Here is a 27053-nt window from a genome sequence, read left to right on the forward strand (position 1 = left end):
TTTTGTGAATTTGTTTTTATTGGGGAACAGGGCACAGGGTGGAAGATGTCACTTTGGGCTATGGTATGTCCCACCTCCCAGAGAATGTCCGTTTACATTCTAATCTTCCTGGGATGCTTTATGGAACTTTTTCTTCTTCTTGGAGCTGCTCTTGCCAGCTGCCTCTTCAGGCCCACTGCTGACTGGCTCCTCTTTGGAGAATTTCCTCTTTTTCTTGGAGCCACTTCTGTGGCCTGCCTCTTCGGGGTCATTAACTGTTTCCTCCTTGGGTGAAGACTTCTTCCTCTTGGGAAGACTGGTGCTGCCAGCGGTCTCTTCAAGATCACTACTCATCAACTCCTCCTTGGAAAAAGATTTCTTTTTCTTGGGTTTGGAGAAAGAGATAGATGGGTCTTCCATTCCATTCTCCTGAGGAACCTCCTGAGGCTTTTGCTTTTTCTTCTTTTTGGGTTTTTCACTCGTCTCCTAAAGGGAAGGACAGGGGCACAGGCTGTGAGAACAGTGCCATCACACACACCCCCATTACATCTTCAGCAATTAAGTAGCCAAAGCAGGGAAAACTGTGTAGTTATTAACATTGCCCAGTGTTTCTGGGAGTTTAATTGTGTGGGTATTAACTTTAGTTTAACTTTAATTGTGTGGCTATTAATCTATCCCAAAGGCTGTCCCAAATTAGAAGGAAAACATGTAATGAGAAATTAACTCAGCCCATTAAAAAAAAACATAAAGAAACACCCACCATGCTGGTCACAACAGAACCCTCATGCCAAGTTCCAGACAGGGCCCTGAAACACTGTTTAAGAAACTGGGTGCTAAATGAAAATCTCAGGGAGAATGATTGTAGCTTAGCACATTGGGGACCTCCCTGCCCCCATCCCCATTGTGAAACACTACCACCTCCGGACACACGTCTGAGAATAAGCAGAGCAGGAATTTACACTACCCCAGGTTGAGGACTCCTGGGAAGCAGCCGAGGACAGAACACACATGCCCAGGGAACAGGTGTGAGCTACAACCAGCTCTCTGGGCTCTTGAGCAAGTTCAGCACCTATATCCTTCCTATAGAATCAAGAGGTAGTTTTAGATGTTTCAGGTCCTTGTTTCAGTCCAAAAGCCTGGACTCAAGACCATAGCTTGATGCAGCATATCCTTTATTCTGCTGTTGAAAACCCTACAACCTAGGATCTCTGCCAGGGCCATGCTGCCTACTGACCTCACACTCCTCTGGAGTACTACTGCTGTTTTCTGAAGATGCGAGGGCAAGTGCAGCCAGCCGTTTCTTTTCCTTCTTTAAGCGTTTCTTCTCCTGTTTCTCCAGCTTCCTAGTAATCTCAGCAGCCGCTTCCTCTGCCTGGTCAAAGAAAAGTGCTAAAAGGGCCTGAAGACCTCTGGTGCTCTGAGGACTCCTTTCTGGCATTATTGGATCAGGCTCATTAAATCAGTTTTTTTTGCCTCCACTCTATGAGGTCAGGCTCAGACAGTTCATCACCTCCAACAGCTAGCTATGCCTCTCCACACCCAGCAAAGCCCAACTAACCTGAACCATTGCTTCCTTCATGACATCCAGATTCTTTCGTGGTATCTCTCCAGTCTCATAGAAGGACAGTCGCTCTTCAACTTGTTCTCGAAGCTTCTCCCCAAATACACTTGTGGGCACCTCTGGATGTGTGTGAGTAACAAAGCCTGTCAGCTCAAAGAGAAAAACTACCCCCACCCTGTGGTTCCCTTTGCCCTCAGCTTCACTCAGACCCAGAGTCTCAACACTCACTAGGTGAACTGCTGTTGACGAAAAATATTGCCATCATTGTGGAAGCTATGGTTGTGAGCCTCCCCACCCACCCAGCCAGCCAGTCCCTTCTCACAACTGCCAGCCCCCCCACCCATACCAGAGAAGCAATCGATTCGTGAGGCAATACTGCATTTGTTTGCCAGGTATCGGGAGATGCGGCCTTTGTTCTTGGCAGCTGCTCGGCCAATGAAGGTGGAGTGGAAAATGAGTCCATATTTTGGTGTGTTACCCCTTGTCTTCAGGGCTCTGAGAGAATATTCAGTGGAGAGTTTAAGATCAGAAATTTCAACCCCACTAGCCAAGGCAGCTCAGCTACTCCCCTCCTCTCACCCCCAAGTCCTGAGTGAGCCTCAGGACAGATTGGATCTCTACCCCAATGCATGCCAACCCATAGCTCCCAGAGGCAGAGGGAGGGCATCCGATGTCGCTGACCTGGAGACTTGGTCCCTTTGCTGGGCCCTGGGAATCACTCAGACACCAGGACTGGCCATCACCCCCATAGCAGAGGCCTGTATAGGTCAGGGAGCCCTGGTCAGCCATCACCGTGATCCCCCAACAAGCAGTGGGCACCAGAAGTGGCACCTGATTGTGGGCAGGTGCCCTCACTGGTACCTGAACAGGGCCTTTTCAGCCCCAAGGATCTGCACTGTGGATGCTGGATACTTGGCCAGGTTGGTGAGGCTGCCAGCATGTGCGATGAGACGTGCACCTACCTGGAGAGAGTCAAGGAAGTAGTCAGAGAAACAAACTGCTGACCTGCCAGGTGCATGACAGCCCTGCTCCCCACCTCCCCATCAAGCACAACTAGGGAAGACATAGTGGGTCAGGAAATACAGCAGTGCAGGTGCACGTGGCAACAGTCTTTATTCTCCCATTTTTGTGTCCCGTGACGCACCGCTTCCCCAATTAGGGCTGACAGGCTGGGGGCTACTTGGCTCATCTTGGAGCGCAGGTAAGTATGTAGGCTCTGGCGGTACTCAGATAAAGACACCACACGACTGGAGAAGCTCTCGATGTTTATCAAGTCAATGGCAGATATGTCCATGCCTAGGAAAAACCAAGTGTGAACGCAGGAGGCCAGATATTCAGAGCCCCATACCTTATGCAGGCTGCCAGGCTCTGCACTGACCCATGGAGGACCGTGAGGCATCCAGAATAGCCTTAGCCTTGGCCCCATCCATTGTCAGCTCCTCCAACTTCTCCAGCTTTTCCTCATTCAGTTCCCTTCGGTTTCCAATAAACTGGGCAAGACGGCAGTATGTGGCATTGTCGTTGATGATCTTCACCAGCTCCGGAAAGTGATACCCATACCACTCCCTGCAAAGAGCCACAGTCACTCCCTGGCCCAGCTGCTTCATCAAAAACCATAGAGCTACAAATCTTCATTCTGTGTTCCCCCATTCACAATACAGACCAGGCACAGAGCCTGAGCTGAGGTGTATATAGGGTAGGTTTACTCTACCTCCTCTTTCTATACAGTCAGTGTAAGAACACAGCCTGTGGTAAGCACCAGGAGGCCTAGACCCAGCCCTAGTCCACATAGTGCTACCCACAGGATGGTCAGTCCTCATCAAGACTCAAAATTAGCTAAACTACAGACCAAAGGCTCCAATATTATGGGTGGCCCCTGCACTTTACCTGACACGCATAGAGAAGGTATTGATGTCCTTATCCAGCTGGTCCAGGAGGCTAATGGACTGGATGATCATATTGTCCACTCGGTTCACATTAAACTTAACTTTGGCACGGGAATAGCTGTGTCCCAGTCCCAGCTGTGCTTTACAAGCTGACAGATCAGTCAGACCCTTCACCAGATTGTGGAAGTGCAGACGAACTCCTAAGAAGAGGGCAGGACGGTGAGCAACAAGGGGCTCTGAGCTAGCTCCCGCACCCATGGGCACCAGCCAAGCCCGAAGCCTTCCCAGAAGTCACAACAAGCACCCACGTTTCCAGAACCTCCTCCCCCAAAATGTCAAGGATAACAGGAATATAACAGATGATGGTCTCACCTCGCAGGATCTCAGCTATGACGCCTCCAGTCTGGCAGTTGTACCCTAACTCCTCCTGTATTGCAGCACCAATCTTGGGATCCCCAACTCCCAAGAGTACTTTCTTCTTTTTGGATGGCAGGTGGGTCTCCAAGAGCAGGCGGAGGTCCTCATGAACAACCCCTCAGAGGAAAGAACACAGTTCCCACTCATAGGCTGAAGGATGATCAATTCTAACATCTCTTCAGCTGATTACCCTGCTTCCACCGAGCATGCTGGGATGGCATGCCTAGACCCCTCCCCATCAGGCATTGCTCAGAGACATGGAGACATCAGTGACTGCACTCAGGGGATTGACAGATTTGATTCGCAAGTCATCACTGCAAAGCCTGGCCCAGCCATGGGAACAATTGCACTCAGGTCTGATAGCACAAGCGTGCAATAAATCATAGCTTGTAACACACCCTTGAGTATTTAGTAGAATTTGCTTTCTGGAACCAAACCTTTTTTTCTTAGCCTGTGTTTATCCAACTGCCCTTTCCAAGCAAATAGAAAGCAGAGAACCAGACACCTGATTGTGTTTAGGCAAAAACTCAGGCACAGGTGTTAAGCCAACCCCCTTTAAGAAACCCCCTTTGTCCAGCCGGGCACGGTGGCTCGCGCCAGTAATCTCAGCACTTTGGGAGGCTGAGGTGGGGGATCACGAGGTCAGGAGATCCAGACCATCCTGGCCAACATGGTGAAACCCTGTTCTCTACTAAAAACACAAAATTAGCCGGGTGTGGTGGCTGGCACACGCCTGTAATCCCCGTTACTCGGGACGTTGAGGCAGAAGAATCACTTGAACCAGGGAGGCGGAGGTTGCAGGGAGCCCAGATCGTGCCACTGCACTCCAGCCTGGAGGACAGAGACTCCATCTCAAAAAACAAATAAAAAATTTGTCACTACAGTGCCCACAAGGAAACGTAACACATATCCCACATCGTCTGCTTTCAACAGTTTGGTCTATCATAGTTCCCAGATCTTGAGCTCTGTGAAGACAATTATTTCAGATTACACAGTTATGTCTCAAATACTGCCTCACACCTATCAGACTCACAGCCGGCCAAGGACGGCAAATACTATCACAAGCTGCCCGAGAGGGTACCGGAAGGAACATCTCCCTGTGATATTTGGTGGTGGCCAACTCACCTTCAGACACAGCGTTGGCATTTTCCAAGGCAACCTGGGACGAGGCAAAGGGACAAAAGGCCACCAGACGAACGATGTTGTGGAATTTGCCCAGGTTGAGCACGGATTCCTCCACCTAGCGGTGTGAGAAAGAGGATGAGTGGTTTCCTTCCCTCCCTCCTGCCTCTGCGGCGCAGTAAAGCAGCGGTTCTCAGCCTTGGAAGCTCTTAAAATATGCTGACAGCTGGGCCCCACAACCCAGCTTCTGCTTTAATCGTTCCGGCGCGGGGTCCGGGAGACTTATTTGTAACTGCTAGAGCGATTCTACCCATGAGTCAAGGTAAAGACCCCCGGATCTAGAGCTTTCCAGGCCCGCCCCCCGCCCCAAACCTCTCGGCGGGCCACGTGGGAGCGCGCGGTGCATGCTGGGACCTGCGCGGTGAGGGTCTGCGGGGCCGCCAGAGGAGCCCATGGATCTCACCCACCTGCGGCTGCAGCAGACTGATCTCCTCCACTTCCTTCAGTGCCAGCAGCGCGTAGCCGACCGCGTGCTCAAATAGCACGTGCAACAGCACCTGGAACGGGAGCCGCGGCGCGAGCGTCAGCGCAACCTCCGTGTCTGCCGGAACCCGCTCCCAGAGCAGGCGCGGGCCCAGGCCCAGGCTCTGTCTGAGGCCCGAACCCAGACTGAAGCCCCCACCTTCGCGTCCCCCGCGCCCCACAACCACTCCTCACCATGGCGCCTGCTCCCGGGTTCGGCTCGCAATGCGGCTAGCGCGCTCCGGCGCGCGGAACCAGGCTCCATAGGCCACGCCCCCGCCCCGCAGACCAATCGGAGGCCGGGGACGACACCATCTCCCGGCCTTTAGAGGGGTCGCCGGGGGTGGTATCGCCCGGAGCGCGGGCTGGGTGGCGCCGAGCGCGGGCGAGCAGGCCTTCTCCTGGCCTCTGCAGCTGCGTGGGCGGGCGCGGTTGCCGGGGACGCGCGGCCCGGGGTCGGGCCTTACAGGCGGCGAAAGGACATGGGTAGGCCGTTTTGGTGTAATAGTCCGGTTCCAGATGTTCTTGTCATATAAGTTGCGGGCAGCAGAGATGGGTGAAGTTGGGGTGGGAGGCTCCGCGAGGGGTGCGGCGTCCATCCCAGAGACCGCTGCCTAGCCGGCTGCCCGCTGCGCCCGTGGCCTCGGGTCCCAGACCCTGCGCCCCAAGTCCCCGGGACCCATCCGTTCCCGTCCCCTTCTCGGGGACGAGCCTCCCCGGCGTTGGGTGGGCCGCGCATCCTTTCTTCCCACCCCGAACGGGAGCGTTTCCTTGCGCGCTTTGGCGCAGACCCTGGTGGGAACGTGGCTTGCGCAGCTTTCTTCGTACTATTAATTTTATTTATTATTTTTTAAAATGACGGTGTCAGGCAGTGACGTGCGAAAGAAAGACGCTCCAACGTCCTCCTAGGCCAGTTTCTTGTTGCTGTGCTGCACGGGACCCAGCTTCTTTTGCTGGCCACGTGTTGCTCCTCCGCTTGAGCGGCCCTGAATTCTGGGCACCGGTGAGCGCCAAGTGAATCGGAGCTGCTTCCCTGTACTCGAGGGCGTCTTTTGGGCTCTCAGGCGACTATTTAGAAATGAGTTTTGCTTTAATAATTAATATTAACGTTATAAATCCAAAACCTAGTTATACTTAAGTAGCATATCCGCTAATATATTTTAAAGAGTCATTCGAAGGGGATTTTTAAAAATGCTGTATAGCTATAAACTGCATTTATACATTTAATTGTTATTTTGTTAATCGATTGAGTTACTTGACAAAATCCAAGTACATAGTTCACTCACAAATCTAATATGTCCAACCTAAAAAATATGGCCGGTAAATCTTACTCACATAATTTCAATTTAGTTTACAGATGTGGTTGAATTCTGTTACACATGTCGACTTACGAGTCTGAATCGTTATTCCATTTAACATTTTAAAATGGAATTGCAAAATTAATCCATACATTAGCATGTTGAATTATTGTAACCGTCATAAACTTAGACGGTTCCAAAATGTAATGGAAAATATTAATGCTAAGACTTCAATTTACTTCGTTATTTCTGTCCTTAATCCTGAATCTTCCTGGGGTTACAGGTGCTTATCCACTAAACCAGGGGCTTTCAAGCAAGAAGTCAGAATGCATTAATGGACAGCATTTTTAAAAAGTAGGATTGGGTGGGCTATAATCCAGCACTTTAGGAGGCCGAGGCAGGCAGATCACTTGCGGTCAGGAGTTCGAGACCAGCCTGGCCAACATGGTGAAATCCCGTCTCTACCAAAAAATAAAAAAATTAGCAGGACGTGGTGGTGCATGCCTGTAATCCCAGCTACTCGGGAGGCTGAGGAAGGAGAATCGCTTGCACCCGGGAGGCGGAAGTTGCAGTGAGCTGGGATCCTGCCACTGAACTCCAGCCTGGGCAACAGAGCGAGGCTCTGTCTCCTAAAAAAAAAAAAAAAAAAGAAAAAGGATTAAAGCGAGTAGAAATAAGAGTATGTTGCATAGAGTAAGGTGCTGTTCATTGTAAAACTTTTGTCTCTGCTCTACATACATATATAGAAATATGTACACAAATATTTTTCATATATACACATATATGTATCTATATAAACACTTTTTCGTGTTAAGTCAGAATATAAAAAACCTGAGAGTCAATCAGTGAGCCGAAAGGTAACCAGTCGTACTCTGGAAAAATTTGGGTCCTCTGGTTACAAAGGAGCTGCCATGAAGTAGTTTGCTGACTTAAAGAGATGGCTGAAGAAAAGTGCTTCTGCTGGTGAGATAACCAATGCTTGTCATCAGATAGGGATGTGGTATGAATACTAAAAGGATTCCTTTGGTTTTCTCATCTCCATCCCTTCAATAAAATATCTCACCCATACTTGTAATCTGACTCCAGTGGGATAACACAGGACTCCTGTTATCCTTGACACTGTTATCCAGTGGGCATCTCTGCAACCTGTGGTGGAACAGACCATCTTTGCCTTCCCCTTGGACTGTTTGCTGGGTGCACTGCTCCTGTCTAGGCTCAGGTCTTCTTCACCAAAGTAGACTTTTTACAAAACCTTTGGTTTCCCCTTCAAGGCACTTTCTACTGCCAGAATGATCTTTCTAAGGTAGAATATCCAGTCAGGTGCTATTTGTGGGTGCTCACAGTGGTGCAAAGTGTCACCTATGGTAGTTTCCAAAAATGGCCAAGATAGACGTGTGGGTGAAGCCATCCTGTTGTCCCAGCCCCTGTCACCATCTGAGTGCAGGCATGTAAGACCCCAAACAAGACCAGCAGAACTATCTGCATCCTGTCTACTCTGATTGTGACACGTAGTACATTGTGGTTTGAAGCCACTAAATGTAGGGGTGATTTGTTAAGCAGCAGTAAATTTGAATCAGCTCACCTGGGTTCAAGCCCCAGCTCTGCCAGTACTTACAGTGTAATCTTAATCACTGAATCTTCCTGAGCTTTCATTTCCTTTGCAGAATGAAGGTTGGGGTTTCGTTCATCCCTTTAACAAACATTTATTGAAGATCACTGGTGGGCCAGATGTGACAGTGGTTTGGTACCTGTCATGTAGTGGGAGCTCAAAAAATATTAGTGGTCTTTCATCTTGCTCTTTTGTCCTTTAATCAATAAATAGCACAACAAAATGTATCACCTGTTTTCAGTTGAGTCTCAGTTCTTTGCAATTATCACCTTGCATAGAAGCTACCGAAACCTCATTTTTAAAATTTTTTTGGGACAGGGTATCCTGTAGCCCAGGCTGGCATGCAGTGGCACGATCTTTGCTCGTTGCAGACTTGATTTCCTGGGCTCAAGTGATCATCCTGCCTCAGCCTCCCAAGTAGCTGGGACTACAGGTGTACACCCCCATGCCAGACTAATTTTTTTGTAGAGAGAGGATTTTGCCATGTTGCCCAGGCTGATGTCAAACTCCTGGGCTTGAGCTATCTGCCTCCTCGGCCTCCCCAAATGCTGGGTTATAGGTGTGAGCCACCACGCCTGGCCTGTACATCTGTGTTTTTTTTTTTTTTTTTTTTTGAGCCAGAGTCTCTCTCTGTCTCCCAGGCTGGAGTGCAGTGGCGCAATCTCGGCTCACTGCAAGCTCCGCCTTCCGGGTTCACGTCATTCTCCTGCCTCAGCTTCCCGAGTAGCTGGGACTACAGGCGCCCGCCACCACACCTGGCTAAGTTTTTTGGTATTTTTAGTAGAGACGGGGTTTCACCATGTTAGCCAGGATGGTCTTGATCTCCTGACCTTGTGATCTACCCTGCTCGACCTCCCCAAGTGCTGGAATTACAGGTGTGAGCCACCATGCTGGCCACATCTCTTTTTAACACTCCTGCTTACCCTGATTCATTTCTAATACTTCATCCATTAACTGACAGAGGTAGACACATAATCTGCAAACACAGTTTAGCTTCACACAGTGAAACAGTTACATAATTCCGTTTTGCAACTTCAGTGGCAGTAGATGGACACTGCTGTCACTCTGATTAAATGTTCTTGGAAACTGGAAAATTTGCTCAGTGTGTAAATTTGCCAATTTTTGAAATCTCAGTCTTTTCTGCGATCATCAGTACAACAGTCTTGTTAAGAGTTGTCTTTCTTCTTTGGTTCTTTTCAAAGTGGCAGAAGTGTCCCGATCCAGACCCCAAGAGAGTATTCTTGGATCTCAGGCAAGAAAGAATTCAGGGTGAGTCTATAGAGTAAAGAGAAAGCAAGTTTATTAAGAAAGTAGAGGAATAAAAGAATGGCTACTCCATAGACAGCAGCCCCGAGGGCTGCTGGTTGACCATATTTATGGTTATTTCTTGATGATATGCTAAACAAGGGGTGGATTATTCATGCCTCCCCTATTTAGACCAGATAGGGTAACTTCCTGACATTGCCATGGCATTTGTAAACTTTTTTGGGGCTGACGGGAGTGTAGCAGCCTGGCCAAAATGGCAAAACCCCGTCTCTACTAAAAATACAAAAATTAGCCAGGTGCAGTGGTAGAGGCCTGTAATCCCAGCTACTCAGGAGGCTGAGGCAGGAGGATTGCTTGAACCCAGGAGGCGGAGGTTGTAGTGAGCTAGGATGGCGCCATCGCACTGCAGCCTGGGCAGCAGAGCAAGACTCTGTCTCAAAATAAAAAAAAGAAAAAAAAATAAGAGGTCCCACACTCGACCCAATGTGGTGGTCAGTACAGCACAGGAAACCCAGCACAGCATTGTTGAGGCAAGAGCTAGGATCAAGTCCCCGCTCTTAATGAGTCTAGTCCCCATTATGCGGCAGGCAGGTAATCTCAAAGGTCATGCATGCCTCAGTGAGAGAATCCACGGATGCCAAACAGCATGGAACCACTAGAGACCTGCAGAGATTTTGAGCAACTGGACCTCTATAGCAGGGGCCGGCAAACTATCAGCCATGGGCCAAATCTGGCCTGTGGCTTGTTTGGTAGTGCCAATTAGCAAAAAACAATTTTTACATTTTTAAAGGGTTGTTTTAAAAAAAAAAAAAGCTGGGCGCAGTGGCTCACGCTGTAATCCCAGCACTTTGGGAGACTGAGGTGGGCAGATCATGAGCTCAGGAGCTCGAGACTAGCCTGACCAACATGGTGAAACCCAGTGTCTACTAAAACTACAAAAATCAGCCAGGCATGGTGGTGCATGCCTGTAATCCCAGCTACTCAGGAGGCTGAGGCAGGAGAATAACTTGAACCCGGGAGGTGGAGGTTGCAGTGAGCCGAGATCACGCCACTGCACTCCAGCCTGGGCGACAGAGAGAGGCTCTGTCTCAATTTAAAAAAAAAAAAATGAAGACACAGAGACTAACAAAATCCAAAATACTATTTGGATTTGATCCTTTAAAGAAAAAGATTGCTGGTCCGGGTTCTTGAGGCATGGAGCTTCATCTGTGCCATGGTCAGGGGAGCAGGAAGACGGGAAGAAACAGATATGGTACTTGTAGACGTGAGAAACGCGCTTAAATTAAAAAGAAATGCAAGTGACCCATTAGCAAATTAGGCGCAGCCCAAGACAGTTTAGTGAACTGGAAGAGAGAGCCAAATAATTTATCTCGAATGCAACACGGAGCAATTGGGGTCTCACTCTGTCACCCAGGTTGGAGGTAGTGGAGCCAGGATAGCTCACTACAGCCTGTAACTCCTGGGCTCGAGCAGTCCTCCCGTGTCAGACTCCCCAAAGTGCTGGGACTGCAGGCGTGAGCCAGGTATCTTTTTAAATGATAGGGTACGGTAGTAAAAGTTCTGTCAAGTTCCTGCCATTATGGAGTTTATGTTCTGGTGGCTTCAGACAGTCACATCAGTATATAGTGCATCAGGAGTCCACAGTGTAGGGAATGTTGTGCTGTCTCAAAGAGGCCCTCAGTGAAGAGGGGACATTTGAGCAGAGATCTTAAGGGAGCAAGGGAGGAGCTTAAGGCGCAAGGGTGGAGATCTGGGAGGTTTAAGAGAACAATGGTAATATGGTCGAGTATCCCTGATCTGAAAATCTGACATCCAAAATGCTCTAAAATCTGAAACTTTTTTTTTTTTTTTGACACGGAGTCTTGCTCTGTCGCCCAGGCTGGAGTGCAGTGGTGCCATTTTGGCTCATGCAAGCTCCGCCTCCCAGGTTCAAGCGATTCGCCTGTCCCAGCCTCCAGAGTAGCTGGGATTACAGGTACCCGCCACCATGCCTGGCTAATTTTTATCTTTTATTTTTAGTAGAGATGGGGTTTCACCATATTGGTCAGGCTGGTCTCAAACTCCTGACCTCAGGTGATCCACTCGCCTTGGCCTCCGAAAGTGCTGGGATTACAGGTGTGAGCCACAGTGCCCGTCCCTAAAATCTGAAACTTTCTGAGGGCGGACGTGCTCAAAGGAAATGTTTATTGGAACTTCTCAGATTTTGGATTTTCTTTATTTTTTATTTATTTTTTTGAAACAGGATCTCACTCTGTCACCCAGGCTGAAGTGCAGTAGTGTGATCACAGCTCACTACAGCCTTGACCTCCTGGGCTCAAGCGATCCTCCCACCTCAGCCTCCCGAGTAGCTGAAACTACAGACGTGCACCACCATGCCTGGCTAATTCTTTTTGTAGACACAGGGTTTTGCCATGTTGTCCCGGCTGGTCTTGAACTGTTGAGTTCAAGTGATTTTCCTGCCTTGGTCTCCCAAAGTGGTGGGATTACAGATGTGAGCCACTGTTCCTGGTTTATGTTTTAAAAATTTCTTATTTTTAATTTTTGTGGGTATATAGTACGTGTATATATTTATGGAGTACATGAGATATTTTGATACCAGCTTGCAATTTGTAATAATCACATCAGGGTAAATGAGGTATCTGTCACCTCAAGCATCTATCCTTTGTGTTACAGACAATTCAGTTATACTCTGTTAGTTATTTTAAATTGTACAATTAAATTATTGTTGACTGTAGTCACCCTGTTGTGCTATCTAGATCTTATTCATCTATTTTTGGACCTATGGAGTATCCACACTTTCCTCACTGCACTACCCTTCCTAGCCTCTGATAACCATCATTCCACTCTCTATCTCCATCAGTTCAATTGTTTTAATTTTAGCTCCCATAAATAAGTAAGAACATGTGAAGTTTGTCTTTCTGTGCCTGGCTTATTTCACTTAATGACCTCCAGTTCCATCCTTGTCTTTGCAAAGGACAGGATCTTATTTCTTTATTTTTATTTTTTGAGATGGAGTCTCACTGTGTTGCCCAGGCTGGAGTGCAGTGGCGCGATCTCGGCTCACTGCAACCTCCACCTCCCAGGTTCAAGTGATTTTTCTGCCTCAACCTCCTGGGTAGCTGGGACTACAGGTGGGCGCCACCACACCTGGCTAATTTTTGTCTTTTCAGTAGAGACAGGAGTTCACCATATTGGCCAGGCTGGTCTCGAACTCCTGACCTCGTGATCCCCCTGCCTCAGGCTCTTGATGTGCTGGGATTACAGGTGTGAGCCACCATGCCTGGCCAACAGGATTTTTTTATTTTTTATTTTTGAGACGGTGTTTCACTCTTGTCACCCAGGCTGGAGTGCAATGGTGTGATCTCAGCTCACTGCAACCTCCACCTCCTGGGTTCATGTGATTCTCCTGCCTCAGCCTCCGGAGTAGCTGGGATTACAGGTGTGTGCCACCATGCCCAGCTAATTTTTGTATTATTAGTAGAGACGGGGTTTTACCGTGTTGGCCAGGCTGGTCTCAAACTCCTGACCTCAGGTGATCCTCCTGCCTCGGCCTCTCAAAGTATTGGGATTACAGGCGTGAGCCACTGCACCCGGCCAGGATCTTATTTTTTATGGCTGAATAGTACTCCATTTTGTATACATACCACATTTTCTTTATGGATTGATTCTGTCGATGGACACTTAGGTTGCTTCCAAATATTGGCTATTGTGAACAGAGCTGCAATAAACATGAGAGTGCAGATATCTTTTCGATATGCTGATTTCCTTTCTTTTGGGTAAATACCCAATAGCGGGATTCTTGGATCATATGGTGGTCCTATTTTTAGTTTTTGAGGAACCTCCAAACTTCTTCACACTGTTTGTACTAATTTACATTCCTATCAGCAGTATGTGAGCGTTCCCTTTTCTTTTTCTTTTTTTTTTTTTTTTTGAGACGGAGTCTCGCTCTGTCGCCCGGGCTGGAGTGCAGTGGCTGGATCTCAGATCACTGCAAGCTCCGCCTCCCGGGTTTGTGCCATTCTCCTGCCTCAGCCTCCCGAGTAGCTGGGACTACAGGCGCCCGCCACCTCGCCCGGCTAGTTTTTTGTATTTTTTAGTAGAGACGGGGTTTCACCGTGTTCGCCAGGATGGTCTCAATTTCCTGACCTTGTGATCCGCCCGTCTTGGCCTCCCAAAGTGCTGGGATTACAGGCTTGAGCCACCGCGCCCAGCCGAGCGTTTCCTTTTCTCCACATCCTCGCCAGCATTTGTTAGTGCCTGTCTTTTGGATAAAAGCCGTTTTAGCTGGGGTAGGCTGATATCTCATTGTCGTTTTGATTTGCATTTCTCTGATGATCAATGATGTTGAACACCTTTTCATATACCTGTGCCATTTGTATGTCTTTTTCTTTTTTTTTTTTTTTTTAAATGGAGCCTCCCTCTGTCGCCCAGGCTGGAGTGCAGTGGCGCTCCCACCTCCCGGGTTCAAGCGATTCTCCTGCCTCAGCCTCCCGAGTAACTGGGACTACAGGCGTGTGCCATCAGGCCCAGCTAATTTTTGTATTTTTTTTTTTTTTTTTCTGAGACAGAGTCTTGGTTTGTCACCCAGGCTGGAGTGCAGTGGTGCCATCTTGGCCTACTGCAGCCTCCACCTCCCGGGTTCAGCCTCCTGAGTAGCTGGGATTACAGGCACCGGCACCACACCGGCTAATTTTTGTATTTTTAGTAGAGACAGGGTTTCACTGTGTTGGCCAGGCTAGTCTCAAACTCCTGACCTCGTGATCTGCCCACCTCAGCCTCTCAAAGTGCTGGGATTACAGATGTGAGCCACCGCTCCTGGCTGATTTTTGTATTTTTAGTAGAGATGGGGTTCACCATGTTGGCCAGCCTGGTCTCAAACTCCTGACCTCAGGTGATCTGCCTGCCTTGGCCTCCTAAAGTGATGGGATTACAGGCATGAGCCACTGCACCCAGATCTTTTGCCTATTTTTTAATTGGATTATTATATTTTTTCCTTAAAGAGTTGTTTGAGCTCCTTATGTGTTCTAGATTTTGGATTTTTGAATTAGGGATGCTCAAACTGTAAGTATTATGCAAATATTCTAAAATCTGAAAAAAGAATTCGAAATCCAAAACACTTCTGGTTCCAAGCATTTTGGATAAGAGATACTCAACCTGTACTAACCCGTGACCTCTGACTTCAGAGACTTTGTAATCCTGGGAGACTGAATATAATCAGGTGCTAAGATGCAGTTGTCTGCAAGCTGACTGGAAGACAATTTGGCCCAGTGTTCCTGAGGTAGACTTCATAGCAAGAAGGGATTTAGGTATTCATAGAAGAGTGTGTAGGTCATTTAGAGATGGAGGATGGAAAGATGGTGGAAGTAAAAGCCAGAAACAAGAGAAGAACCTGCTAGAGGTGTAAAATGCAACCTGGTCAGTAGTTGGACAAAAGACTGAAGGATCTAGAATGTAAGAAACCTTGAATGAAAGTCAGGATGAGTGGTTTGGGTCTGATAAGACTCTTGCTTTTCCATTAAGCAGTGTTTAGAGATTAATTTGGAGGGAATGTGCAGGACAAATTGCCCACAAGGCTCCCACTGAGCAAATGTCCTGCAGGGACAGCAGGGCTGAGTGGGAGCTGTGAGTTTCCCAGATGTGCTCCAGGTTCCACCTTAAAGCCAGGTGGCACATGGGGCCTATTTCTTTTTCTCTGTCCATAAGACTATTCGGCCATTGGGAAGAACCATACAGTATATCATCTGACCTTTTTCATTTAGATCAGCCTATGGCTAACTATGTCATTTTGGTGTACATTAGCCCAGGGTTTTTACTCTGGCAACACTGATGGGGACCTATGGAAGTGGAATGTGCTATTTAAATTTCAGTGCCAGGCCATGCAGGATGGCTCACGCCTGTAATCCCAACACTTTGGGAGGCCGAGGTGGGTGAAACACTTGAGGTCAGGAGTTCGAGACTAGCCTAGCCAACATGGTGACACCGCATCTCTACTAAAAATATAAAAATTAGCCGGACGTGGTGGTGGGTGCCTGTAATCCCGGCTACTTGGGAGGCTGAGGCAGGAGAATCGCTTGAACCTGGAAGTTGGAGGCTGCAGTGAGCCGAGATCACTCCACTGCACTCCAACCTAGGTGACAGTGAGATTCCATCTCAGAAATAATAAATAAATAAATTAATTAATTAATTCAGTCCCTTGGGAGAGCTTCGGGAAAGGAAATTGCATGAAACTACCACAAGAGGGTGGCACTTTATACTCATTTTGTGAGTGAGAAAATGTTCATATAAAATTTAAAAGGCTTTCTAGCAATTCCTGGGCTCTTTTCTCAAAAGTGGAAAGAAACCCTGCAACATTCTTTGGCAGTGAGTTACATGTATACGCAACATTTCTTTATAAAGACACAGAAGAATGGAAGGCACCTTGGGAAGGTGGTTTAGCCCAGCATTCCTTGTCTTTTTTGGCAATGATGACATGGCAGCTTCTGCAGCCTGGCCGTTGATTAGGATTATAGGGCACAGGATGCTGTTGTGTTTATCCCCCGAGCCCGAGGATGTTAGATCTTATCCATGCCTGTGATGATAGCTGTTATTTATTGAGTACTTAGCATAATGCTTGGTACGTTACAGTCTTACCTCCATCAGCTTGTTGAATCTTCACAGACAGATTTGGAGTTTGGTTTTATATGGCCCATTTTCCAGACACAGTTCAGTGATAGAGTTTTCTGTATCCTCTGTATACCTCATCTACCCCAACTATGACCTTGGGCCTTTCTTCATGTTTTTCAAACTACTACTACATTGAAAGATAACGTATCTGGCACAACACTGCAGACAGTTGTCTTTAATAGCAACCCTCACACTCTAAAAACAAACCTGCTTAGAAGATTTGATGGTACTCACACACCTGGTGATTTTGCCATTGAAAATTATACTTCAGTTTTTATTCCCTAGGAATCAAAAGGGATACAGTTCCTATCTTAGTTTTGTTTATTTTTGGTTTTGAGACAAGGTCCCTCACTCTGTCACCCAGGCTGTAGTGCAGTGGTGTTGTCTTGGCTCACTGCAACCTCTGCCTCCTGGGCTCAAGCGATCCTTCCCGTCTCAGCCTTCTGAGTAGTTGGGACTACAGGCATGCACTGGCTAATTTTTGTATTTTTTGTAGAAATGGGATATCACCATGTTGCCCAGGCTTGTCTCGAACTCCTGGGCTCAAGCGATCCACCTGCCTCAGCCTCCAAAATGCTGGGGTTACAGGCGTGAGCCACCCTGCCTGTCCCTTATCTTTAGTTTTAAAGGCATCTCTTGAAAACAGCATATAGGATTTTAAAATCTCCATCAGATAGTCTTTGCCTTCTATCTAGAAGTTTAGTCCATTTGCATTTATTCTAATTCCTGATATAGTCTGGTTTATTTCTCTCATCTTATATGCTTCATATTTGTTGTGCTATTTTTGTTTATATGCCTTTTTCTTCCCGTTTTGGAGGCACTATCAACCTAATGCCACCTTTTTTTTTTTTTTTTTTTTTGAGATGGGGTTTTGCTCTTGTTGCCTAGGCTGGAGTGCCATGGCACGATCTTGGCTCACCACAACCTCTGCCTCCCAGATTCAAGCGATTCTCCTGCCTCAGCCTCCTGAGTAGCTGGGATTACAGGCATAAGCCACCATGCACAGTTAATTTTGTATTTTTAGTAGAGACAGGGTTTCTCCATGTTGGTCAGGGTGGTCTTGAACTCCTTACCTCAGGTGTCTGCCCTCCGCAGCATCCCAAAGTGTTGGGATTACAGGCGTGAGCCACTGGGCCTGGCGTAATGCCACTTTTAATTAAAATATCCACTGAAGGATTAAAAAAAGTAAAAAAAGAAGACAAAAATGGGTGTAATTCTGTAACTCTGAAAGTCTTTTTTTTTTTTGAGACGGAGTCTCGCCGTGTTGCCAGGCTGGAGTGCAGTGGCATGATCTCAGCTCACTGCAACCTCTGCCTCCCAGGTTCAAGCGATTCTTCTGCCTGAGCCTCCCGAGTAGCTGGGACTATAGGTGCGTACCACCACACCCAGCTGATTTTTGAATTTTTGGTAGAGACGGGGTTTCACCATGTTGGCCAGGCTGGTCTCAAACTTCTGACCTCAAGTGATCCACCCACCTCGGCCTCCCAAAGTGCTGGGATTACAAGCATGAACCACTACGCCTGGCCAGAGTTTTCTTGATAGAGGTCTTGTAATTATTTGAATTAGAAACTTTTCTGTTGAAATATGTCCACAAATTCTTTGATAACCCTCCCTTCAAGAAGTGAAGCCTAATTCCCTTCCCTTCCAGTGTGAGCTAGACTTAGTGACTCAGTTCTAATGAGTAAAAGTGGTGGAATTGATAGTGTGACTTCTGAGACTAGGTCATAAGAGGCATTGGGCTTCATCCTTGCTCTCCCTCTCCGATCACTTGCTCTGGGGGAAACCAGCAGCCATGTTGTGAGGACACCCAAGCAGCTCTATGGAGAAGCCCACATGGAGAGTAACCACGGTCCCCTGTCAATAGCCAGCAAGGAACAAAAGCCTCCTACCAATAGTCATGTGTGAGCCATGTTGAGAGCAGATCTTTCAGTCCCAGTTAGACCTTCCAATAATTGTAGCCCTAGCTGAGAATTTGACTGAAATATCCAGAACCACATCTGCCTGGTTAAGCCACTCCCAAATTTATAACCCACAGAACAGAAACCACATACAATAATACATAATTGTTTATTGTTTTAGGCTGTTATGTTTTGGGAATAATTTGTTATGCAGCATTAGATAACATATACATTTCGTCACATAAAATTACACTTCCTCAGATCAGGATAGTTTGTGTTTGTGGTGGGTATTTATGTGTATTAGTAACCAGTGGAGGCCTGACAGTAATCGCTAGGGGACCAATGGCTCAGGCAGGCAGAGTGTTCCCTTCCTCAGGGCCTGGCATTCTGATGCAGAAGGCCAGGTGTTGGTGTGGTGGCTATCTTGGGGCCTTCTGGTCCTGATTGGTTGGGTTACAGTGCCAGGATCCCTGTATTGAGGCCTCAGGTAGGTTAGCTTGGGGGAAGGCATATGACACACAGGCAGTTTTGGATTTAGAAGTTGGACCTGGGTTCCATGGAAATCAGGCATTGCAGCATCTTCGTTAGCCTTGCCAGGAGATAGATTGGTGTGAAATAATTTATCCTGTTTCTCCTGGTCACGTGTCCCTATTATTCCATTGCAGTTCGTATATGTGAAGTTTTGGTGCTGGATTGAGAAGGGAAAGGATTTGGGAGGGAAGTTAGAAATTATTTTAATTGTACAGCTTTTGAAATTGCTGTAAAATTCTTCATCTCTCTACCAGGGCTTTACCTGACTTTCTGGGTCTGGAGGATTCTCCTGAGAACCCCTGGGGACCTGGTTGGGTGGTGGCTGTAACAGCTGATGAGGTTAAGGTGGCAGACTCTCTTTAGAATGCTCAGAGACATGAGTGAGAGGGTCCCTTGATCCTGAGGCCACACTGCTCACCTGGGTCTGGGAGCACAGAGTGGAGGAAAGGAAGGAGCTGTCCGCAAGATAGCTGGGCTGTTGCAGAGTCCTGGACTGTGACTCCCACCATATCAAGGCTCTGCCATTGCCATCAAGGCCTTCTTAATGGTCTGGCCCCCTGCTTCTTCCCCTTAAGAAATATTCTGCATAGAACCCTGATATGACACTAAGTGAACATAGAATCCCCAGAGACAATGCTCTGCATTGTACCTTTTGCAAAACTCTTCAAAGAAACCATCTTCAAGGTCCCTTGTACAATAATCAGGTTATCAAATTCCTTTGAGAATTTGGTGCAAAAAAGAGATTTTTCTGCCCTGGGTAAGGCAGGTTTCTTTCCAAGATAAGAGGCACTGGGCAGCTCACTTGCTCCTGTGATTCACTGTTAGGAGGCTGCACTCCATGTTTTGTGCTCCATGGTGTGAGCTTCCCTTGGGCTGGGTACTGGGGTATCAGCAGTCTTCCCACCAATCCCACTCACCATGACTGGTCTTTGGTCCATTTACCTTTATTTTCATTCACTTTCATTTATTTATTTATTTGTAGAGACAAGGGTCTTGCTATGTTGCTCAGGCTCGTCTTAAACCCCTGGCCTCCCACTTCAGCTTCTTAAAGTGTTGGGATTACAGGTGTGAGCCACCACTCCTGGCCAGACTTCTTGTTGTTGTTGTTAAGACAGGGTCTCACACTGTTGCCCAGACTGGAGTGCAGTGACATGATCTTAGCTAACTGCAACTTCTGCCTCCTGGGCTCAAGTGATCCTTCTGCCTCAGCTTCCTGAGTAACTGGGATGACAGGTGCGTACCACCATGCCTGGCTAATTTTTTTTGTAGAGATGGGGTTTTGCCACATTGCCCAGGCTGGTCTTGAACTCCTGGGCTCAAGCGATCCACCCACCTCAGCCTCTCAAAGTGCTGGGGCTACAGGTGTGAGCCACTGTGCCTGGCCTGGACCTTCCATTTAAACCAGCTCACTTCCTCTGGATTGAGAAATGTAGGCCCTTCCGCATCCGCCTCCCAGCTAGGGAAGCTGGCAGAAACCCGTGTCCTAAACTGTGTCCCGTGGAAAAAGTCTACGAGGGTGGTCATGGCCCTTCCCCAACTCCCAAAATCTGGAGGCGACATCAACCACTGCGAGTGTGGGGTTCAGAGCTGTCTGAACCAAGATATTGGTGAGGGCAGTTAGTGCAGAGATGCCTCCAGCTTCCCTAAAAGACAGGTGAAGCCACTGTCTTCCTCCTTTGGTAGCTGACAAGGGCCTGAAGGAATCAAAGTTCACGCATTCCAAGAGAGGAGAGAGAGCATGTATCTGAGAGGAAAGAGGGGAGAGAACCTCAGTTTGGTATGTGTGAAACTGGGGAACTTGAGGATCAGCCCCAGGTTGGAGGCTCCCTGAAGTCCCAGCCATCAGTGCGGAGGTCTCTGAGCACTCTTCCCAGAGGCTGACCTCCACAGATGAGTCTGAGATGGCGTGTGGCCAGAATCTGGTCCAACTCCAGGAGGCCGAGATATAGGAAGGTGTCCAGAGGCAGGCAGCGCGGTCCTGCTGGCAGAATTGGAGGTTCCAGGACCCTGAGCCTTCTTGTCCATGGCCTGGCTTTGGCTGGCAGAGGGAGGCGTGGTCTCTGGAAAATGAACGAAGACAAGAAAGAGGAAGTGGGAGATTTTGTACAGGTTGAATTGGAGCTCTCTGGAGCCGCCCTGAGGTGTGTGTAGGTTTTAGTCCATTTGGTGATGTGAGAACTGTCAGATGGTGCTCAGCTGTCTCGGGGTCACCTGGGCCTGGCTTTTGCATAAACACATCTGTTGGAGGAGTATGGTCTGCTGGCTAGAGAACTTGATTTTGAACCCTGGCCTTAGGCTAGACTCTCTGATCCCAGGTTTTCTAGAGTATAAAATTGGGACAAGAATAACAGCAGCTTTGCACGGTGACTGCCAGGGTCAAATGTGATGATGGAAGGGAAGGGGCTGTGGGAATTGTTTGGAATCAGATCTACTTTCCAATCCTTCATTAACTTGTTTCCTTCCCTTCCTCTAACTCCAAGTTAGGGACAATGACTGCTCTCTACTAAACCCAGTCCCTCTTTTTCTGGGACAGAGAAATGGGCTCTAGTTCCCTTGTGGATAAGTGTGGCCCATGCTGGAGTTCCAGGCTTTGTTGGGACCACATCCAGGTGTGTCCCCTAAGCTCTTCCCCTTGCACTAGCTTGATGCAGGCAGAGCCACAAGATGGAAGGAGCCAGGGTCCCCATATCAGCACTTGTGGCTGTCAGGTGAAAACACCCAGTTTGAACTTTGTGTTGAGTGAGAAGTGAACTTTTATGGTGTCTGAGCCACTAGCCATTTTGGGTCTTTTTGTTGCAGCAGCTAGTATCATTTTATTATAGCTAATACTTAGTAATAATAAATAAATAAAATTCCAGTTACTAAGAAATTGGAATGCTTGTATAAAAAAAACGTTCAGGCCAGGTGCAGTGGCTCATGCCTGTAATTCCAGCACTTTGGGAGGCCATTTGAGGTGGATCACTTGAGGCTGATCATTTGAGGTCAGGAGTTTGAGACCAGCCTGGTCAACATGGTGAAATCCCATCTCTGCTAAAAATACAAAAATTAGCCAGGCATGGTGGCAGGTGCCTGTAATCCTAGCCACTCAGAAGGCTGAGCAGGAGAATCGCTTGAACCTGGGAGGCAGAGATTGCAGTGATCAGAGATTGCGCCACTGCACTCCAGCCTGGGCAATAGAGTGAGACTCTGTTTCAAAAAAATAAAGTTCAAATTCCTAAACTGTCAGTCATTCCTTATGCATCTCATTCACTTCTTACATCCAAGACTAAAGTGTGTGTGTGCAGATACTGTTTAATTTTAAAACAGAGATGATTGGAAAATGGGATCACCTCAGAGGTGGTCTGTTTCAACTTGAACTTTCCTCACTCCTAATTTGAGATGGCCTATGATCACTCCGCTTTGAAGCCCCAGGATATTTTCACTTGATCTTAGCCAAAAGGCCGAGAAGCAATAGCCCCAAGATACTTTCTTGGGAACTTTTTATGTGGACTTTGCTCACTCTATTATTCTAGATATTCCAGTGCTTCTCTTTTCAGAGAATATAAACTATAGCACACATTGCTTAAAGATGCAGATACATTCTGAGAAATGCATCATTAGGTGATTTTGTTGTGTGACCATCATAGAATGTACTTACCCAAACCTAGATGGCATGGCCTGTTATACACATAGGCTATATAGTTTAGCCTATTGCTCCTAGACTGTAAACCTGCACAACACTTACTGTACCGAATACTTTAGACAGTTGGAACATAATGGTAAATATTTGTGTATCTAAACATAGAAAAGGTAGAGTGTATGAAAGATGACAAATGGTAAACCTGTCTAGGGCACTGACCATGAATGGAGCTTGCAGGACTGGAAGTTGCTCCAGGTGAGTCAGTGAGTGAGTGATGAGTGAATGTGAAAGCTTAGGACACCACTGTCACTGCTGCAGACTTTATAAACACTGTACACTTAGGTTATACTCAATTTACAAACATTTTTTCTAGACCAGGCACGGTGGCTCAGGCCTGTAATCCCAGCACTTTGGGAGGCCTGAGGCGGGTGGATCATGAGGTCAGAAGTTCAAGACCAGCCTGGCCGACATGGTGAAACCCTATCTACTAAAAATACAAAAGATTAGCCAGGCATGGTGGTGGGCACCTGTAATCCCATCTACTCAGGAGGCTGAGGCAGGAGAATCGCTTGAGCCCTGGAGGTGGAGGCTGCGGTGAGCCGAGATCACACCACTGCACTCCAGCCTGGGTGACAGAGCGAGACTCCATCTCAAAATAAAAAAAAAAAATGTTTTCTTTCTTCAATAATAAATCTTAGCTTATTGTAACTTTTCTATTTTATAAACTTTTAAATTTTAAAAAACATTTTGTCTCTTTATAATAACAGTTGACTTAAAACACAAATACAGTGACCACCTGCACAAAAATATTTTTTCTTTATATCCTTATTTGATAAGCTTTTTCTGTTTTTAAACTAAGAATTTTTTTCTTTTTGTTTTTTAATTTTTTCTTGTTAAAAACTAATATACAACACATATATTAGCCTAGGTCTACAAAGGGTTGGGATCATCAATATCACTGTCTTCCACCTCCACATCTTGTCCCACTGGAAGGTCTTCAAGGGCAATAACACACATGGAGCTGTCATCTCCTATGATAACAATGCCTTCTTCTGGAATGCCTCCTGAAGGACCTGCATGAGGCTGTTTTATAGTTAACTATTTTTTATATAAGTAGAAGGAATCTAAAGTATAGTATAGTAAACACATAAGCCAGTAACACAATTATCATCAAGTATTCTGTACCGTATATAATTGTATGTGCTAGACTTTTTTTTTGTTTTGTGTTTTTTGTTTTTTGTTTTTGAGACGCAGTCTTACTCTGTTGCCCAGGCTGGAGTGCAGTGGCGCAATCTTAGCTCACTGCAAACTCCGCCTCCCGGGTTCATGCCATTCTCCTGCCTCAGCCTCCCGAGCAGCTGGGACTACAGGTGCCCACCACCACGCCCGGCTAATTTTTTGTGTTTTTAGTAGAGACGGGGTTTCACTGTGTCAGCCAGGGTGGTCTTGATCTCCTGACCTCATGATCCGCCCGCCTCAGCCTCCCAAAGTGCTGGGATTACAGGCTTGGGCCACCATGCCTGGCCTAGACTTTTATATAACTGGCAGCTCAGTAGGCTTGTTTACATCAGCTCACAACAAAGACATGAGTAATGTGTTTTGCTACAATGTTGACAATTACGTCACTTGGCAATAGGAATTTTTCAGCTCCATTATAATCTAATGGGGCCGCTGTATATGTGTTCTATGCTTGATGCAAATGTTACTAAGGGGTGTATGACAGCACTACTGCCAGTTGGTATTCATTGACTCATTCTCTGTGCCAGGAATTCTGGTAGGCACTTTACATGCATGATTTCATCTCGTCTTCACCATCCCATGAGGCAGGTGCTGTGATTGACCCCTATATTCACCTGCCCAACTTCATCAGCTAATAATTGTTAGGATCCTGATTTCAATCCCAGAACAGTCTGATTTCACACTGTTTCATAGGCTTTTTACACCTTTCCATGTGGCCTTGTAAAACATAATCATCATGACAAACAGCTTACCTTCCTTTGTGAGTTGGAGCTGGGTGGCGTTTTTGGAGCTGCTTTTAGGTGTGTACCCTGAATCTCTGGCTGTGGCTTTGCCTTTCACAGATTTGTGGCTCTTCTCAACTTCACGGAGCTGCAGGAAATAATGAATTGTTGGTCCTGGCCCAAGAAATGGGTATTTGAGGCTCGGAGGTGCTGAGAATGAATTTTTTTTTTTTTTTTTTTTGAGACAGAGTCTCACTCTGTTACCCAGGCTGGAGTGCAGCGGCATGAACTTGGCTCACTGCAACCTTTGCCTTCTGGGTTCAAGCGATTCTCTGGCCCTCAGCCTCTCAAGTAACTGGGATTACAGGTGTGCACTACCATACCTGGCTAATTTTTGCATTTTTAGTAGAAACGGGTTCACCATGTTGGCCCGGCTGGTCTTCAACTCCTGACTTCAGGTGATCCGCCGGCCTCGGCCTCACAAAGTGCTGGGATTACAGGTGTGAGCCACCATGCCTGGCCTGTTTTCAGTTCTTGGTAACTACCTTAAACTGCCTGTTACTGGTCCTCACAACTGATTGGACAGGGCAGCCTGAGGCTCTCAGATTCGCGCAGCTATTGAAGGAACATGTGGCCAGAGGACAGCAACCCTTCCAATCCTCTATTTCAGTGGTTTTCTGTACCTGGGCAGGAGCCCAGCGAGATTAACAGAAGAAGGGGCTTGGCACGGTGACTCATGCCTGTAATCCCAGCACTTTGGGAGGCTGAGGCGGGTGGATTACGAGGTCAAGAGATGGAGACCATCCTGGCCGACATGTTGAAACCCTGTCTCTACTAAAAATATAAAAATTAGCTGAGTGTGGTGGTGTGTGCCTGTAGTCCCAGCTATTTGGGAGGCCAAGGCAGGAGAATCACTTGAACCTGGGAGGCGGAGGTTGCAGTGAGCTGAGATCATGCCACTGCACTGCAGCCTGGTGACAGAATGAGACTCCATCTAAAAAACAAAAACAAAAAAAACCAGAAGAAGGTGTGGATGGGGGGACCAGTAGCAAGACAGATGAGAGTCATTCCAGAAGAGGGACAGAGAAAGCAAGGACAGGGCTTAGGGAGGGTTAGGGTCTGAATTTTAGAGGGTGTGTATGTGTGTCAGGAGAGAGCAGTCAGAAGTAGGGTATCAGCTGGGATGTTGAGAGAGGCTTCCCACGTGTGAAGGAGACTCGGGAGATCTTTAGGCTAAAGGGCACAAGAAATACGTCATTTTTGACAACATTTCTTTTAGTATTTAAATAGTCACTTGAATCTGTAGGAATTGTGGGTGCTGGCTTTTTCTGTATGGGCGTTGGTTGAACTCACTGAATTTCTCCTGTTCTTTAGCAGCCCCTCGACATTTAAGTCATTATTGTCACAAATCACCAAATAGCCTCAATAATATAAATGCATGCTGTTGAATCTCACAAGGCTACTTCCTATAATACAGATATTTTGGGATTTGGTTTAGAAGAAAGCCATTTAGATAACACAGCTGGGCTCACACAGCAAATTAGCAAAAACCGAAAACATGATTTCTTTTTACCCTCCAGGATGAAACTTCCAACAGACTCACCGCTTGGATTTTCTTCCTCAGCTGGGCATTAGCTTGGGAAAGGCTTTTGGAAACTGAGTTCAGGTAGTAAATGGCCAAGCTGCAAGAGAAAAGCATGCCTCCTATGGTCCTGTGATCTTGGCAGATGACAGGAGCTGGGCGCCTTTCTTGGAGAATCAAGGCAGGATTCCTGGAATAGTTACTGAGGCTTTGGGTGGAGGGTGGGTGTCCTGCCATCTTTTCTCAATGTGGAGAAGGTCCTGGATGCCCCTGCATCCTCTCTGTTTCATTACACGTGGGCATGACTACATAGCTCTAGCTCTGAGAGTGCTCAGTTAAGGTTGGCTGGAGGAATCATCCCTCTTCTGGGAAATCTGAGGTGGTCAGAGGGTGGCAGGGTTTACTGACTGCAGAAGAAGCTGGTCACATTTCCTGGGCATCTGCCCTGTGCCAAGCTCTGTGCCATGTGCACAATCCACCCCCACCCCATCTCATTGACTTTGATGAAAATACCATGAAGCAGAGAGTAGACTTCTGTGTTTAAAGACCTGGGTCCTGGGACTCAGTGAGGTTAAATAATTTGCCAAGGTCATCCCACCCATTAGTACTCTTTGCAGCCCACATTGGAAACCAATACTTTTTCTACAATTTTCAAATCCTGAGAGGGGAGAGGTGGAGGTGTTAAGAGACCTGTTCTAAGTTTGTCTAAGAAGCACAATTGCAGACACTCTGAAGGCCTTCTGCTCAGAGTGCTCTAGCATGTCTGGCCCTGACCTTATGGGTTTTAGAGTCCAGCCCCCATAGGCTCACTGGGTGTCTGGGTGTCCTTTGGGGCTGCAGCCCAGGCTTTCTTTTCACAGGACCTAAGGTCTGGGGTTATGACTATACAGGACACACAAAAGCCAGGGTGCCACCTGTAGTGGATGCTTTGCCAGCCTATTATCTGCTAGCTTTTAATGTCCATCCTTATTAGTAGCTTTTCTCCATGACTTTCAAGCCTCAGCTGCTCCAGCTTTGGTCTCCAGAACCTTCCCTCTCAGGACTAGCCCATCCATAGCTGCCTCAGTAGAGCCTTTGAGCCCTCTCCAGCCAGAGAAGAGGAGTCCCATGGTCCTTGGGGCAGGGTGTAGGTCAGAGGC

General features: G+C 47.3%; 2 protein-coding genes and 5 non-coding genes across 7 annotated transcripts in view; all 7 read right to left on the bottom strand.

Annotated features, from left to right (window-relative positions):
• On the bottom strand, nucleotides 1–5924 carry NOP56 (NOP56 ribonucleoprotein). The gene is made up of 12 exons (XM_023220303.2): nucleotides 5683–5924; nucleotides 5433–5522; nucleotides 4969–5083; nucleotides 3799–3960; nucleotides 3428–3626; nucleotides 2919–3106; nucleotides 2685–2836; nucleotides 2402–2502; nucleotides 1887–2035; nucleotides 1538–1659; nucleotides 1214–1351; nucleotides 1–465 (listed from the first exon to the last, which is right to left on the bottom strand). Exons 1-12 carry the CDS (start codon nucleotides 5683–5685, stop codon nucleotides 100–102), a joined length of 1785 nt encoding a protein of 594 aa, XP_023076071.1. The 5' UTR covers nucleotides 5686–5924; the 3' UTR covers nucleotides 1–99.
• On the bottom strand, nucleotides 1422–1494 carry LOC111548258. Its single transcript, XR_002733338.1, has one exon. It is a non-coding gene; the product is annotated as a small nucleolar RNA SNORD57 (small nucleolar RNA).
• On the bottom strand, nucleotides 1740–1810 carry LOC111548259. Its single transcript, XR_002733339.1, has one exon. It is a non-coding gene; the product is annotated as a small nucleolar RNA SNORD56 (small nucleolar RNA).
• On the bottom strand, nucleotides 2254–2339 carry LOC111548263. Its single transcript, XR_002733343.1, has one exon. It is a non-coding gene; the product is annotated as a small nucleolar RNA SNORD86 (small nucleolar RNA).
• Nucleotides 3177–3308, bottom strand: LOC111548261. Its single transcript, XR_002733341.1, has one exon. It is a non-coding gene; the product is annotated as a small nucleolar RNA SNORA51 (small nucleolar RNA).
• LOC111548265 lies at nucleotides 4089–4163 on the bottom strand. Its single transcript, XR_002733345.1, has one exon. It is a non-coding gene; the product is annotated as a small nucleolar RNA SNORD110 (small nucleolar RNA).
• Nucleotides 5925–20161: 14237 nt separating the features above from the next.
• Nucleotides 20162–27053, bottom strand: part of TMC2 (transmembrane channel like 2) — a 106458-nt gene continuing 99566 nt past the window's right edge. The window contains exons 18-20 of the mRNA XM_026455222.1: nucleotides 25936–26014; nucleotides 24363–24480; nucleotides 20162–20812 (exon numbers count right to left, since the gene is read on the bottom strand). Coding sequence (XP_026311007.1) covers nucleotides 20595–20812; nucleotides 24363–24480; nucleotides 25936–26014 — 415 coding nt within the window. The 3' untranslated portion in view covers nucleotides 20162–20594. The remainder of the gene's footprint in view (nucleotides 20813–24362; nucleotides 24481–25935; nucleotides 26015–27053) is intronic.

Source organism: Piliocolobus tephrosceles, chromosome 20 (genome assembly GCF_002776525.5).
Source record: "Piliocolobus tephrosceles isolate RC106 chromosome 20, ASM277652v3, whole genome shotgun sequence".
NCBI lineage: Eukaryota > Metazoa > Chordata > Mammalia > Primates > Cercopithecidae > Piliocolobus > Piliocolobus tephrosceles.